The sequence below is a fragment of the Ruditapes philippinarum genome, unplaced genomic scaffold, assembly GCF_026571515.1.
Source record: "Ruditapes philippinarum isolate M1 unplaced genomic scaffold, ASM2657151v2 ctg1511_1_1_1_1, whole genome shotgun sequence".
Taxonomy (NCBI): domain Eukaryota; kingdom Metazoa; phylum Mollusca; class Bivalvia; order Venerida; family Veneridae; genus Ruditapes; species Ruditapes philippinarum.
The window spans coordinates 266,112-282,555 of record NW_026852838.1 but is presented as its reverse complement, the minus strand read 5'-3'; the positions used below and the strand labels follow the sequence as shown (position 1 = coordinate 282,555).

Sequence of the window (16,444 nt, the reverse complement as noted above, 5' to 3'; positions counted from 1 at the left end):
GTTAATAAGAATGTCAAGCAAGGATTAAGGTTGCTATATATCAAGTTTGATTACATTAACTTATTCCAAACTCTAGTTATTGTCCACAAACCATGTAGTGGACTGAACGACAAGCTAACTCCTATATAACCCCCTAAACTAAATGTTTTTGGGTGTATAAAAATGTCATTATCACATATACTTATCACATATACTTAATTATCAACAAATTTTCCAAACACTGGCTTCTTTTTAACTCTATACCTTCAAATGCTCAAAAACACTTTTAAATCATAAACTGAAAGAAAAATGAGCAGAATATTTAACTTTTCAAAATGTTTTAACAAAACTTATTTTATCATCAAAAGAATCAATCATCGGTTATTTTCTATATATGGCTGTTAGCATGTTAAAACATAATATTTCAAACACAACTATTTTAGGATGTGGAGTTTGAAGAAAAAAGATCTAAAATCAATTTAAGAAAGATATTGCCTAAATATGTTTCCAGTTATATTATCTCCAAAATGTTTATTGCATTCAAAATAAATCTTTGATATATCTACACACTGAAAGTACACTAACAGGTACTGTAAAGTCATTATTTCTCGTAGAGCACTTCTATTTGTAGTATATGTGGACAGGCTTATTAATCTACAAATTTAAGATACAACAAAATTTAATTTTGTCTGCTGTAAGATTATTTTGCATTACATTATTTGCATTTTACTTATGTGCAAAAAAACAGACAATCTATGAATTTAGGAAGCCACAAAAATGTCCTTTTTGACGAAACCTCTAAGTTTCATGCCCATGGAATTAAGTAAATTCACAGTACTTGGTCCTTGCAAAAACAAGATCTTCCACATAACATTTGGGCACATTTACATTTCTAGTTTTGGTTTCAATGTATGAAAGGACCAGGCAAAGTAAAAGGACAAGGTAAAGTAAACCTTGAAATCTAATTAACAAATCTTTAATTAAAATTGCTATTGTTTAAGAATGTACTATTTTTATTATGTTTTAGATGAGAAAACAGTTGAAGCTAATGCAGTATGGACAATTATTCAAACGGTCTTCAAAACATTCATTTCACAACATGGAATAATTAAACAAAAGGTTCACTTACTATTCTCATCACAAAGACTATGCAAAGCATGGTGCTCAGAGTTCTTCATGTGAACAATATAACATTTAAGTGTCTAAGATGAAGAAATGTTCATATCAGCACAAAACAATACAATACGGACAAGAGCCATGATCAATCAATTAAATATCACATAAAGTTATAAACATTGAATATCAAAAGGTAACTTACAGATTTTTGAGAGATTTGACAGCATATTGCAAGGCGTGGTCTTCAAACTCGTGCAAGTGGTCTTCCGTGCTGGAACTGGACGGAGTTGAGGCTAGGGAATCTACAGACACAGTGCTCTGTCAAAGTGAAATAAAACAACAATTAAACCAGTATTATAGTTTTGGTATATAAAAAGTGCCATTTGAAATCTTTGTTCACTACACAATACTTCATTTTTAAATACATTTTTAAAATTTTCATGACAATTAGCATAAATCTGGAGGCATACTGCATCAAGAGAAAAAACAACTTTGATTAGAAAAGCATTTCACACATTTAAAATTGCGTAGAAAAATATATGGTAAAAACAAATTAATATACAAACATAATCATACACAATAAACAACTTTTCTCATCATTTTTATGAAACAAGTCTTTTGGGTATAACACACCTGATTTAATTTAGCAAAAGAATTAAAAACCATAGAAAATGACATAAGTATAAATGTTTTGTCATTTAAGTTTACATGAAGCTGAAAATAGCCATAGGGAATTTTATCACTAATGAAATATCATATCTTTATCCGTCAATCATGTTTGCAAATTATGTAATTCTACAAGGAAATGGTAATGATATATTAGAAATTTAATGAATTTAAATGAAACACATTGTATTTCCTATGTATTTTCCAAATTAGATTATTTGAAAAGAGGAAAACAGCATCTAACAATAAACATTGCAAATGCTGTTAAATAGTTCTAGCTGAATAGCTGTAGTTGCAAGAACTCCAAGATTTCAAGGGTAGTAACTGTTCATAATTTTTCAATGTTGATTCTTCTAGATATACAAAGATCGTTATTGACATTATAGTTTCATTTTTTTGTCTCATATTTTTCTTCCTTTTCTTTTTTTTTTCTTTGCTTTTTGCCTCTTTGAACATAGTAAGTTAAAAAAAGAATCAAAATTAATTCATCAAATTAAGCATTGAACTGTAGTCTCAAAGCTAGCTAAATATGAATTTCCAATGTAATTTGCAGTACAGTTCATTATCATCTGTTTTTAAAGTAGCCCAGCTTAAATCTACAGGTATGTAAGATTTTCAAGTTTTTATGCTTTTATGCTTTTGTAACTTTGAACCATTCAAACAGTATGGTTGGTCAGATTGGCCTGTCTCTATACTCTGGTGGCATTTGACTACAGACAAACAGAATAAGGTTCATATATACTTACGGAATCACTATTGATGGATATGGACCGCAATGTTTCCTTCATATCAGGTGGGGCTGGTGAGGGTGGCTCCCTCTGGATTGTACCACTCTTAATGTGCCAGAAATATGGACCATCTTCATCTGTAAAAAATATTATACAATTCATTATATCTAGACTGAATATATCAAACTTTTTACATTATTTTTTGGTAGGGATTTAAGACATGCCAACATTGTTTAAGGCTTAAATGGTAAAACCCCTTATTCATCATTCCAAGGATTACTTAAAAGACTGATACTTGGGTAGTACCACTATATATATAAATAAAAATACCCCACTATATGTATAAATAAAAGTAAACAATGTCTGTTGAATTTCTTCTATCGAATATATTATAATGTATTTAGTACAGATAAACTGTACTGCCTCTCCAATGATTTAATACAATTTATTTTCTCTAATTCTCTTATTTTCAAAATAACACCATAAAGTCACAATTTAGTTTGGAAGAAGCAATGTTATGGTAATTGAATTTTGTATAAAAGATAAACACTTTGGCATAAAATAAATAGTAAATTATTTACCAAATCACCTTGAAGTATGTTGACGTAACTGCTTTATAAAAACCTTTATTGTCTTATGTCAATAGTCGTCAATAATCATTAGGACTTAATTGATTGGGAAAATTTGTTGCTTAAGATGTGTGTTAAATATACTATGTCTTTCGAAGGGCTATAACATGAATTTGGAATGCTTTAATCAGATTCCCAGTCTTTAATTTTCCATTTTTTATGAATTATCGGTCAACAAAAATGCATTGCATGATTGATCTACCTACTTTTTATGGATAAAAAGCGTGTAGGTGGTGGATGGATGACAATAGGCCAATATACATCATTAATATTCTATTTTAGTACTATCTTTATTAAAACCACAATGCATATTTAAACAATAGATAATTCAACCATTAGGGGGATAATTTGATTGAATACAAATTAACATGGAAACAAAATATGGAAATTCAGGCATGAAATATTGATAAACACAGGGCCAACATTTAATTTGACCCTGCATTATAACTAACTTATAATTCAAGAATTGCTTTGCTGCAGAAATTGTCTGAAACAGCCTAAAATTATGTGCATGGTAATTTCCTATAAACAAAGCATAAACTTGGCACCATATAGTCTTTGTTTTTATAAATATCCAATCTCAGACTATAGCATACACAACTGGTTGGTGGTTTTTTTTTATATAAATACAGTAAGAATTGGCTATTATTTCATGTGATTAAACAATGGTCTGTCTGGGTGAAATCAAGCATCTCATATTATTCTTTACCATTCTGATTTTATTGTATTTATGTAAATAGCACGGTTGATCACAGACACTGCAATTTCCTTCGTGTCTGTTGACATAAATATCATTATTCTTATTCATATAAAGTGAGGTAAGGATATTACATCAAACGAGATAACATAACATTATGTAATGACACATTGTATCTATGTTAATGGTGTTTAAAATAGGAGATTACAAGTAATAAAGAGGGATACAAGAGCAATACATAATGATATCAACAAACGGTTCCCACTTTTAAACTATACTGTCACTAAAATCAAGTCTGAATTCAAATTAAAAGCCCAAAATCTTTGGGGAACAAGTATCCCAAATATGACTGACTACAGGAGTAATTTTAACTGGTTGACATTTTGAATTAAATTAGAAAATATTTTCATCATCTGAAACTTCAGACTCCATAACTGCAATTTAAAATCTTGTCTAAAATATAGCCTGGAGTCATCCTAAAAAGTTTTACAAATTACACCAAGACAAATAATGATTGGGAAATCTATTTGTTTACCTTCTATCAGCCTTTAGCAGATAAAAAAAAATAAAGATAAAAATATTTCTCTTATTTAAAAAGCGGTTAATGATCTTTAAAATCTCCATATAAAGTATTTGTTGTGGCACGCTCATCATATCTAGGTGCTTAGAAAAGAAACGGTCATAATGAAATTACGTATCTCTCGTGAAAAAAAAAGCTTATCTATAAGGGAACTTCTTTTTGTTTAAGACCTATAAAGTTTCGAAGAGATACAATAAGCAACATGATTCATATCATACTTCAAAAGGACGTGATCTGCTTCATAAAAGTTCTAATAATCTAAAACTTAAAGATTTCTAAATAGAATTTCCACGATCTCTTTCTTCTTGTCACGCCTTGCCTTTAATTATCATTTTACTCTAACTTTATTAAACGACAGGCCAAATGAATGTAACAAAAAAAAACAATCCTTCCTTTTATTTTTTTACATCGTTAGACAAATTGCACACCAAGCAAATTAGCTGTCAGCAGATAATTGGCATTAAAGTCTCACAGAGTCAGGAAAGGCAGTATAACTTTAATCAGAGCCTTTGAAGTTAGAATTATTTTATCCTCTTCTTGGCAATAAAACACTAATTAAAATCCATGGCCTATCTTTTGCCTTCACACTTTGACTTCTTCTATCTTTTCTCATTTTTATTAAGCGTATATGCATGGCATTTGGAACAAAAGTTAATTAAATGATTTATTTTGTAAATGTAATGTTTAGAAAACACAATAAGAAAATTTGTTATAACAATTCATTTATGTTCACCAGATATTGGAGATCAGTTTAATTCAAGATGCCAGGAAACCCTGAAAACCCTGAATTTAGCATTACTTCAATTGATTTTATATAGAAAGAGTGTTTGTTTTAGGAGTATAAAAACCCTGAACTTCAGGCAAATGCCTGAAAACCTGTACCCATGTCTAAGAGATTGTCAGGTTCAGTGTGAATGACCATAGAAAGGATTTCATGATCAATCACAACAAAAGAGACATGCACCTTCCAGTACTTCAACAACCGATTTACAGTCCAACAATCTACCAGTCCAACCATCTACCAATTTAGCTAACAAGCCCTAATGAATTGCTCTCCTAATATTTGCCTTAATAGAAACACCCATATAATACTTTTTAGAAATTACTCAGGAAACAATGAATACATAACTATCTCTTGAACAAAGGTATTGGCCTCTGATATTGTAGGTAACTTAGTGTTATAAAAAAAGATGTTTTATATGACTGTGATTTATGAAATAAACAGCAAGCTTCTTTATAAAGACAAGTTTTAACCCCTCAAAAGATCAGAGGCGAATTTTATGCAAGAGATAGTTTTATAAAATACTCTCTTTTTTTTCATTTAATCAAATAATACCTTCACATCTCTCCCAGCCTGGGGGTAGTACTTCTGTCTCCTCACCATCTGGCACATTCCCATCAACTTCATCTGTCTGTAATTTATGCAAAAAACAAAATAAAATAATGCACACATTAAAACTAAATTTTGAGTGGTCACACAATTCTACGAAATGAGGACTTCTGGAAAAATATTGCAATAAGCAAAAGAAATTTTCTATACTAGATTTGACTATCTCGTATTTAAGTTCTTAATAAATTCAATAAGCATTGACAAAACATTTTTCTTTTTCTTTTTTATAATATTATTCTACAATACAAAATTTCCCATGTGGTAGTTTTCTGATGTAAAGATATTATAGATAATTTTTTTACTTTTATAATTCACAAAACAGTAATATCATAAATCTTTATTTCCTAATTATTGTCTTACAGAATATGAAATTATCCTATGTTTTAAAATCATGCCCTAACACAATCTTTAATAGCATGTATAAATAAATACAAAACATTGTCCTTTTTTATCTGAGAAGAAAAAAATACTTATTTTTACTATATGACAGACAAAATATTGCCCAACCATTAGTAACATTAACAATTCCCTGAATATAAGACGTACAGCACTCACAAATTTGAATAAATCAATCCTATCTCTTCCACCCATAATACTCCCATATTTATTTGAATTCCTAATGGGGCAATGATATTAATAGCTTATGTCAGGGGTACTTTTCTCACACGAAAACTACCTTACATGAAAATGATTAAGGTGGTTTATCCATAATAAAATGGAAAAAAATTTGGTATACATTTTATATCTAAACTTACTGTGATTTCACACATATCAAATAATCATTACTTTAAAGTGTTAAAAGCTATAATCATATCTGCTACAAAAATTATTGTTTGAATTTTAAGAGAAAACTTCCAAAATGCTTTTATGAAATACAAATGGTAGTAAATTTCATTAAAAGCAAACAGCGTATGTACAAAATCATTGCTTAATCTCTTCTTAAAATAGCAGAATCATATTTTGTTCCAGATCATTGCATTCTGTTTACGTACAATATATGTGTTAAATTTATTTATTATATGTAACCCTTTAATAATCGAAAATAAATGTAGTCAACTTTCTCTAAAAAAACATAATGAAGTTGGTCAGATATAATTATAATGAGCAATAGATGTTTGATATACAATTCTTAAATAATGAAGTTATGATGAAATTTCGAACTTCATAAAATTTTGACCTTCAGGGTCAATGTTATGAGGGAAAACATTCAAGGTCTAAGAATGAAGGATGAAGTTCATGGATTTTATATCCAAGTTTAAATTTGCCTACAAAGAAACCAAAAGACATGAGAGTAAATGGACAACATAAAAGCTGTGTGATAGTCAATAATCTGATGCCTGGACATCAATTAAAATACAAATTATATATGTGTCAAGATGACAATCACCAATTAGAAGCAATTAACAAAAACTAATTACAGAAAAAACATAATTAGATGAAAAATCATTAAATAAAACAAACTAAACAACTTTTAATTAGGTCATTTGTTTCAAGGATAATCCATAAAATTCATGCCGAAAGAAATTAAACAGAGCTTATTCTGTCCCTTAATTAAGATAACATTGAAAGTCTCTGGAAAAAATTGATAAAATACAGCCTACAAATTAGCCAGTAATCTATTACTTTGAACTGAAAGTATTCAATTTACAAACATATATACAGTCGACATTGTATTAAGAGACCACTCAAGGGACTGCCAAAAAGTGGTCTCTTAATAAAGTGGTCTCTAAATAGAATTCTGGAAAATTCGAGACTTTTTATTACAAGTCATAGATATATTAACATATTTTTTATAAAAACAAAAACTATACAATATTAAGTATGTATTACAGTTTTATAATTACATTTATGCCTTTTTGTTTCTTTTTTTTTAAAAAGTCATCAATATTGTTTGTTTTTGTTTTTTAGTAGAAATTTGTGTACAAATGTGATCTATGCTCATAATACTGTCAACATGTCATTTTGACCATGAAACAAAGCATATTGTCTTATATTTTTAATATGTTCATATACATCTCCTGCTGAACATACTTTAGAATCATCAGCCAGAGCTCCAGATAATGTTTTATGCAATGAGTTTTAAACTTCTTAATTTTTTCAACAATTAGTTTTCACACTACCCCGATTTCAAATTAAATAAGATTTTTAGAGATCTAGGATTTTTTTGTCTTTTTTTGTCGAAGGGTCATATTTAATGGGATACTTCATGTATTTTATAAAGCATCAGATGAGCACCTACACCATCAGCAATGAAAGGCTCGGTTCTGTAATGTTTAGTCCACTACGTTTCGCGATTTTATTTCGACTACAATCTATGACATTTGCTATTTTCTCAGACTCAATTCTATGCACGATATCCTCCTACAATTTATCCGGTCTTATTAGTTGTCTGTCTTTTTTTTCTCGATCCGACGTCATTTTCGATAAGGGAGGTCACTCTGAGCACATTACAAAACTATGCAAATGCGGTGTTGTGATACGTTATTGCTCTGACAAAATATGTCACAATAAACATTACGATCGGAAAATCCGATTTTCAAACGATTGCAATTGTTATTCATTTCGTTTTTAAACGACAATTATTTGTGACCAATGACCATGAAAAATATTTGTTTGTTTGCTTGCACACATCTAACCTACTCGCTAATTACACAGGTGAGAATGCCCGCAGGGACGATTGTTTGTCACGGCTGTTTAATAGATACTTTAACACTTAATTTTGTACATTTGGGCCGACATTCAGTGGCCGCTGGCCGCGATATAAAATAGTCGTTTAATGGAATTAAATTAAATAGTAAAAATCATCGGGAGGGATTTTATGCGGCCGCTTAATAAACAAGAGGGCCATGATGGCCCTGAGGTCGCTCACCTGTATATAGGCCCCCCCCCAACCCCCCCATGATCAATGACCCCCTGGGGCGGGGCCAATTTTGACCCCAGCGCTTTTATTTGAACAAACTTGGTAGACACTTATTAGAACATGTTTCATGCTAAATATCTTAGCTCTAACTCTTTTGGTTCTTTAAAAGAAGATTTTTTAAGTTTTTACTATATGCATATTGGGAAAATCAATGACCCCCTGGGGCGGGGCCAATTTTAACCCCAGGGCTTTTATTTGAACAAACTTGGTAGACAACTATTAGAACATGTTTCATGCTCAATATCTTAGCCATAGCTCTTTGAGTTCTTTAAAAGAAGATTTTTAAAGTTTTTACTATATGCATATAGGGAAAATCAACCCCGTGGCGGGGCCAATTTTGACCCCAGGGCTTTTATTTGAACAAACTTGGTAGACACCCATTAAAACATATTTCATGCTAAATATCTTAGCTCCAGCTCTTTTGGTTCTTTAAAAGAAGATTTTTTAAGTTTTTACTATATGCATATAGGGAAAATCAATGACCCCCCCGGGGCGGGGCCAATTTTGACCCCAGGGCTTTTATTTGAACAAACTTGGTAGACACTTATTAGAACATGTTTCATGCTTAATATCTTAGCTCTAACTCTTTTGGTTCTTTAAAAGAAGATTTTTTAAGTTTTTACTATATGCATTTAGGGAAAATCAATGACCCCCTGGGGCGGGGCCAATTTTGACCCCAGGGCTTTTATTTAAACAAACTTGGTAGACACCTATTAGAACATGTTTGATGCTCAATATCTTAGCCACAGCTCTTTGAGTTCTTTAAAAGAAGATTTCTTAAGTTTTTACTATATGCATATAGGGAAAATCAATGACCCCCCGGGGCGGGGCCAATTTTGACCCCAGGGCTTTTATTTGAACAAACATGGTAGACACCCATTAGAACATATTTCATGCTAAATATCTTAGCTCTAGCTCTTTGGGTTCTTTAAAAGAAGATTTTTTAATTTTTTACTATATGCATATAGGGAAAATCAATGACCCCCCGGGGCGGGGCCAATTTTGACCCCAGGGCTTTTATTTGAACAAACTTGGTAGACACTCACTAGAAGATGTTTCATGCCAAATATCTAAGCTCTAGCTCTTATGGTTTTTTAAAAGAAGATATTTAAAGTTTTTTCTTTCGGTTGCCATGGCAACCAGAATTCTGCATGGAATTAAATTCTTTGAACAATTTTTAAAGGTGACCACCAAAGGAACATTCCTGTGAAGTTTGGATGAAATTGGCTTAGTGGTTTATGAGGAGATGTCATTTAAAGTAAAAGTTTACGGACGGACGGACGACGGACGGACGACGGACGAAAAGCGATCACAAAAGCTCACCCTGTCACTTTGTGACAGGTGAGCTAAAAAGTCGCTTAATAAAGGTGGACGCAAGTACGATGCCGACTGTACATTTTCAACAATCAATACAGATTAAAAATCGCATGTCTAAGTTTCATATATTTCATTCATTAAAAGTCGAGGATATTCAATGACTAGATTCCAATCCATACATTCAAGGCTTTCAGAAATGGATGAAAAAATTTTTTATTCCATGATATTATGTAAATGGAATATCATGTAAAACACATATAAATCAAGGCTTCTTAAAAGTAATTCAAGTTGTGTTGGCAGTTATGTTATAAATCAATGCAAACCTGTGTTGGCGTAACTTCCTCGGAATCTTCTTTTTCATCATTTCTTGCCAGGTATGACTTGTTTGTGATTGCGTACATATCCTCGCTGATAGAGTTATGGGTGTTTGAGATCCCATCATCTGAGCGGGCATCGGACTGTATACCGCTGTCATTAGAGTCCGGAGAGTTGATATCAAACCCAGCATTGGCAAATCTGAAACAATATATCAAAATGAGATTTTATCAATTTTGAATTACAATAATTTTTTCCCCATTTGAAATAATGTTGACCTAAAGGTGATAACTAACTTAAACATTTTTACAGGTTCACTTGGTAGTATTACATATTAACCCAGGACTTTTACCCTTACCATGCTCATTACCTTTAATAGACTCATCCAATATTCTATTAATCTGAACAAAACCATTCATCCTATATAAGGGGAAAATTTCAAAATGACTGCACAAGGCAGACCATTATCAGACTTCACTGACATGTCAGCTGATCTTGGTCTGCGCTGGTCGCATGGGCGATGTCAGTCACCACAAGAAGGCAATGATTTAAATAATCTTGGCACAAATCTTATAGTTTCACACAAAAGTGATCTAGATTAGGAAAGAGGCCGGTATTTGTAAATCATAAACCAATGCCTCATTAATACTACAAAAATGATTGAATTGTATTGTACACAAAAATCATTATACTTGTATAACTTTTAACTTTTTTTAACCTCAAACTTTCAACAGGTGCTTTTATTTTTAAATCAACCTTCAAATTTAATGCACTTTTTCATTCTCAAAATTAGGCAAATGTCAATTCATACTAATTTTCTAAGTTTGATACTTTCATCAGCATTATTGGTACTTCAAATGTATATAATTCATGGTTATGCTACATTTCAATGACTTTGCTAAAATTAAAACTTTAATAACCTATTTTTGAGAGTCTTAATTTTCAGAAAGACCCTTTGAACTTATAATTCTCAAGAAATATCATAAAGGATTCAAACTTACGTTTTCTGTCGCATAGTTTCAGACAGCGACGGCGTTGTTTCACCACTATCACAATCCTCCATGTAATTTTCCGTATTCTCGAGCTCTTTTTTCCGTCTCTCACTCCTTTCCTTCGCACTTTGTTCTAACAGAGAAATATATGCCAAAATTCCCTTTGGCTTTTCACCGTACGTCATATTCACACATTCCGTATTATCCAACTTTTCATCATCGTTGTCTTGAGTAACAAGTTTTGTATCAGCGTCGACAATGTCATTTTCCTCGTCGGAAACAATCTCATCACTTTTAATGGAAGCATTTTCATCATCCTCTATCGAGTTCTGTGACTGAAGTCCCCCGTTGAGAAGTTTCGACTTTTCTTGTTTTTCCGTGACTAACGACATGATGTTGATGTCTTCACTGTCACTAAGATTGTTAACAGACTGGTTCTTCTTGTTGCTTTTTTGGTGGCTGTTGAATTGGTAGTTAGGATTTGAGAAGCTCAGAAATGGAGTTTCCATATCTGAAAATAGAAAATTACATAATGTTGTATCGAAAAGAACCGTTGACTGATATAAAATACCAATTTGGACCTAAAGTGTTACCTACTGAACACTAATAGATCTATCAAATTATCACTTTTAAAACTTTCATGGGCAATGATTTTTAGTACTCCAAAAATAATGACTCTGCAAAAGAAAAATTTAAATAGCATAACCTTAAAGGGACACCACTGAGGTTTTTTGACATGATGGGACTAAATATATTTTTCCAGATAAATGTACCATTTGATGTACATTTAGACCACTAGTCTTAGTGCAAAATTTCAGATCGTTCCCGCACTTCCTTTTTCCAGAATAATTATTCAAATTGTAAAAAAATGACCCAAAATGAAAAGTGTTTAAACGCTTTTCACTCAAATCAGGCTAAGAAAAGCATAAAAATACAATTTTCAATTTATTTCAAAGTACATTTCTTAACTTTCTTTGCATATATATTTCTGTTTAAAGTGCCCCAACTATGATTTATGTAAGAAATCCGAATGTTATGTTTTTATGCTTTTAAACCTCAGTGGAGTCCCTTTAAAATATGAAATAACTTCATTTCATTTGTACTACTTTTTTTCTTAGAAATCTGTAGGTTTTTAAGGCAAAGAAATAAGTTTCATGTGGTATATAGACCTAGACCTAATTTTTGACACAAATGATCAATCACGATTAATTTATGAACAACAAAAAGTTTCAATGCTCTGGTGCTGTGGACAAATGAAATAAGAAAGAAAACCAAGACTTTTGATAAATCCAGCATAAAGACAAGGCTTACTAAGCAACACCCTTACAAAATAATTCAAAGAAACATATACTTTTTTAAGAAATGAAATATTCACTAATATGAACAGTTACAGTTCTCCAGCATTGTATTTGAACGGAGAAAGTCACAGGGCCATCAAAACTTGAAAATATGAAATCATAAAACTTGAGATGATATTACCATTTTGATGGCGCTATTTCATTATTTCCTATCATCCAGTATCTTATCACATGTCTAAAACTTGCGAAATCTTAATATTTTTCATGGAGCTAATTTTTTGCAACAAGCAATCAACAGGCACCATTCTAAACAAAAAATTGTTATAGAGGCTGTCATTTTATCACTTGATTTCTAGCCATTTCTTTAAACTATAACCCTCAAGTGGGAAATCTTAAGATTCAAGATGCATTCATTCAAGGCTCCAAATAGACCTAACTCGCATGGAATAAAATTCCATTTCCATTAATGAGTCATATTATCTGAACAAATTAAAACATCACAGTGTCTCCATATTTCTTTTTTTACAAAATGAACCTTTGGGAAATATCTAAAATTATTATATGGATTTTTTTCTTCTTTTAAAAAAATAAATAACATCAATTCCTTATAAAATCTGGCTCAGATATTACATTATATGATAATTTTCAACTCAAAAAAGACCATGATCAATCAGATCCCTGTATCCCTCAGAATATGACATCTGGCATTATGCAGTAAGCTCCAGCTTAAGGTCCCTTCTAGGCATTGTACATTATTCTATTGTACATTATTCTAGGCATTGTACATTATTCTATTGTACATTATTCTATTGTATATTATTCTAGGCATTGATCATTATTCTCGGCATTGTACATTATTCTAAGTATTGTACATTATTCTATTGTACATTATTCTAGGCATTGTACATTATTCTATTGTACATTATTCTAGGCATTGTACATTATTCTAGGCATTGTACATTATTCTATTGTATATTATTCTAGGCATTGTACATTATTCTATTGTATATTATTCTAGGCATTGTACATTATTCTATTGTACATTATTCTAGGCATTGTACATTATTCTATTGTATATTATTCTACGCATTATGTACATTATTCTATTGTACATTATTCTATTGTACATTAATCTAGGCATTGTACATTATTCTAGGCATTGTACATTATTCTAGGCATTGTATATAAGCTTTGATGAACCGACCACTGATATATCAATCATTTATTAATTGCTATTATAGATTACAAAACATAATCATCACAGAAAATACAGTTCATAGATAAAACAATAAATGATTTTTTAACAATTATTACAGTATTATAATGCAGGAGAGGAAGTATTTCTAGGTTTTCATGCAGGCTATTTTGAGATTAAAACATCATCATAACATCGAACCAATGCCATTAAAAGCCATATCAATTACACTGTATAGACAGAGATCTTTTGACAGGAATTTTCAATAAAACCACACTACTTTATTGTAACTTTTAAAGTCAGATATTCAAGTTTAGCCACAGGAAAGACTACAGGGGCTATCTGATTACATGTTTTTATTAAAAAGATCTGTCATAGAGTAAATGACAAATTTATCACCGTTCCAGGAATGATATTTATGAAACAACAATGTTTTATTATCGTTTCTCTTTAATGGAATTCCTGCATTCCGCAGAACAACTGATATAACGACTCCTTCACTGTCTATACACATCATAATCGTGTAAATGACATTTTCCAGAAAATGTTCGGAACAAGAAGTTTTTTTTTAAGGAAATGCAAGCAATTCTTGTAATTTGGTATTGACTAATATTAACTAATAGAATAAATAACCTGTAATATTCCCTAGACATCTAGAAGTCCTGGGATAAATCTAAGAATCATTATACTGACAAGTGCTGACACTGATCATAAAATTCTAAATACAAGACAGACTTACAACTATGTTCTTTATAGAACTAATCAACGTAATTGCAGATGGTTTTAGCAGTAGGTCTGCAGTAACGGTGGATCCATAAGGTACAGAATTGGTCAGGTGGACCCTTTTTTGTTCAAATTTTTAGCTATTGCTATGACAATGTTAGCTATAACATAATAATTATTATTATTGTACAATCTTAATTTTGATAATAATATAAATTCAAGTAATATTCCAATTTTATTGAGATTTGGACTCGAAGAAAAAAATACAAAATTTGAATTAATCAGTTCACTGAAATTCCTTTGTCAAAAGTGTTAAATTTTAATTGATTAGATTCTAAGAACTTATCGATAATCAAGAGTCAGATTTAGACTTACAGCTATTATATTGTTACCTCTAAGTGCAGTAATTAACAGGTTAACTCCTCTTTAATTTAATACGAGTTAACTCATTACTGAATTAAGGTGATGATAACGAAATTATGACCTTTATGATGCCAACAGGATAAAATGCTGGTCTTAAGGTAAATTTTGTTTTTAAGACACCTTACATAATATTTGCATTCAGGTTAAAAAAATCTTTTTCTGAGACCTGTCTAATTGCCCACATCAGAAGTGGCTGAGGATTTCCATTGGTTCAATTTCTGTACTGGTTTTTGACCAATCAAATACCTGCCATCTTAATTTAGCCTGGACAATCTCTTTACAATCCAGATGCATTATACTATAATTTGCTGCCTTTAAGTTTTTTACATTTTGATTTTAAAATCTAGCTATTACATTGATAAATGGACAGCTCAAAATTCAAAGCACGGGCCAAGGGCATTATGCAAATAATGTAAAGTAATACCATATGAATCAACTGTACTTTAAAACAAAAATCAAAACAGGGAAATAATACTCCTAAAAAGTGATAAATTATTTTCCTTGTAAAAATACATAAAACAAAGTTTGCATCGTTTTCTAGGAAGATCGTTCAGGAAGGCAATAAAGAACGCTACTTGAGGTTTGCTTGATGATAACTGCTACTTTGTTGTTAAAATCCTATAAAAGCGCACATGCGAAACAATGGGAAAAAACAAAAACAAACCAAAAAAGGCAATAGTTTTTAACTTGTTACAGAGAGAATGTGACAAAATCAGAAGCTGAAGGTAAAAACTTTGAATATAAAAGTCAAGTTTAAAATGCTGGAACGAAAGTCAAGATTAAATAAATTTTTTCCATATGTTGGGTTTTCTTTTTTGGAAACCCGTTCGGGGGTTTTCCCCCCTTTTTGGGGTAACGGGGTTTTTTAAGAAGAAATTAGGAAAAGATTAAGAAAATTCAATATATTTTTGCAGAATTTTTACTAAATACTATTGAAAATTTATTTTGTTAAAAAATTTTAGAAACATGTATTTTTTAATTTTATTACATGTTTTTACAATAGAATCCCCCATGAGTTTTCAATGTATTTTTTTTTTTATAAAACAAGTTCAAGAAACTGTAATAAAGCGAGTCTCTGGTTAGTTTTACATTTCTTGGATGACTTTAATATGACTTTACACTATATGACAACGAATCAGAGCCTTAGGTTCATTTTATTATATGACTTAAAACGCATTGAAATTGACGAGAACGATCTTCCTTTAACATATTACATATGTTTTTGTATGCCGTTTTTTTTCTTATGAAATGAATTGTTGTAAGGACAACGTCATTTATAAAACATAGAATATATTAAAGCAATAATATCTATGACTCATGGTTTATACGTGGAAAACTAGTAATCGTAATGAGACAAACATTTCTAGGATAAAACCACAAAAGACGTTCTCCTCTGAGACATAATATTTTGACTGTTTATAGTACATGTACCTCAAGAACAATACCATATCTGTACTTCATAGGGAAAAGTTCTGT

General features: G+C 30.9%; 1 protein-coding gene across 6 annotated transcripts in view; it reads right to left on the bottom strand.

The window, feature by feature from the left end:
• LOC132725844 (amyloid beta precursor protein binding family B member 2-like) overlaps positions 1–16,444 on the bottom strand; it is a 93,740-nt gene that overhangs the window by 17,166 nt on the left and 60,130 nt on the right. For all 6 annotated transcript variants that reach the window (XM_060711053.1, XM_060711069.1, XM_060711061.1 and 3 more), the window contains 5 exons: positions 11,339–11,840; positions 10,346–10,538; positions 5,732–5,807; positions 2,508–2,626; positions 1,298–1,413 (listed from right to left, as the gene is read on the bottom strand). In XM_060711053.1, coding sequence (XP_060567036.1) covers positions 1,298–1,413; positions 2,508–2,626; positions 5,732–5,807; positions 10,346–10,538; positions 11,339–11,838 — 1,004 coding nt within the window. In that variant the 5' untranslated portion in view covers positions 11,839–11,840. The remainder of the gene's footprint in view (positions 1–1,297; positions 1,414–2,507; positions 2,627–5,731; positions 5,808–10,345; positions 10,539–11,338; positions 11,841–16,444) is intronic.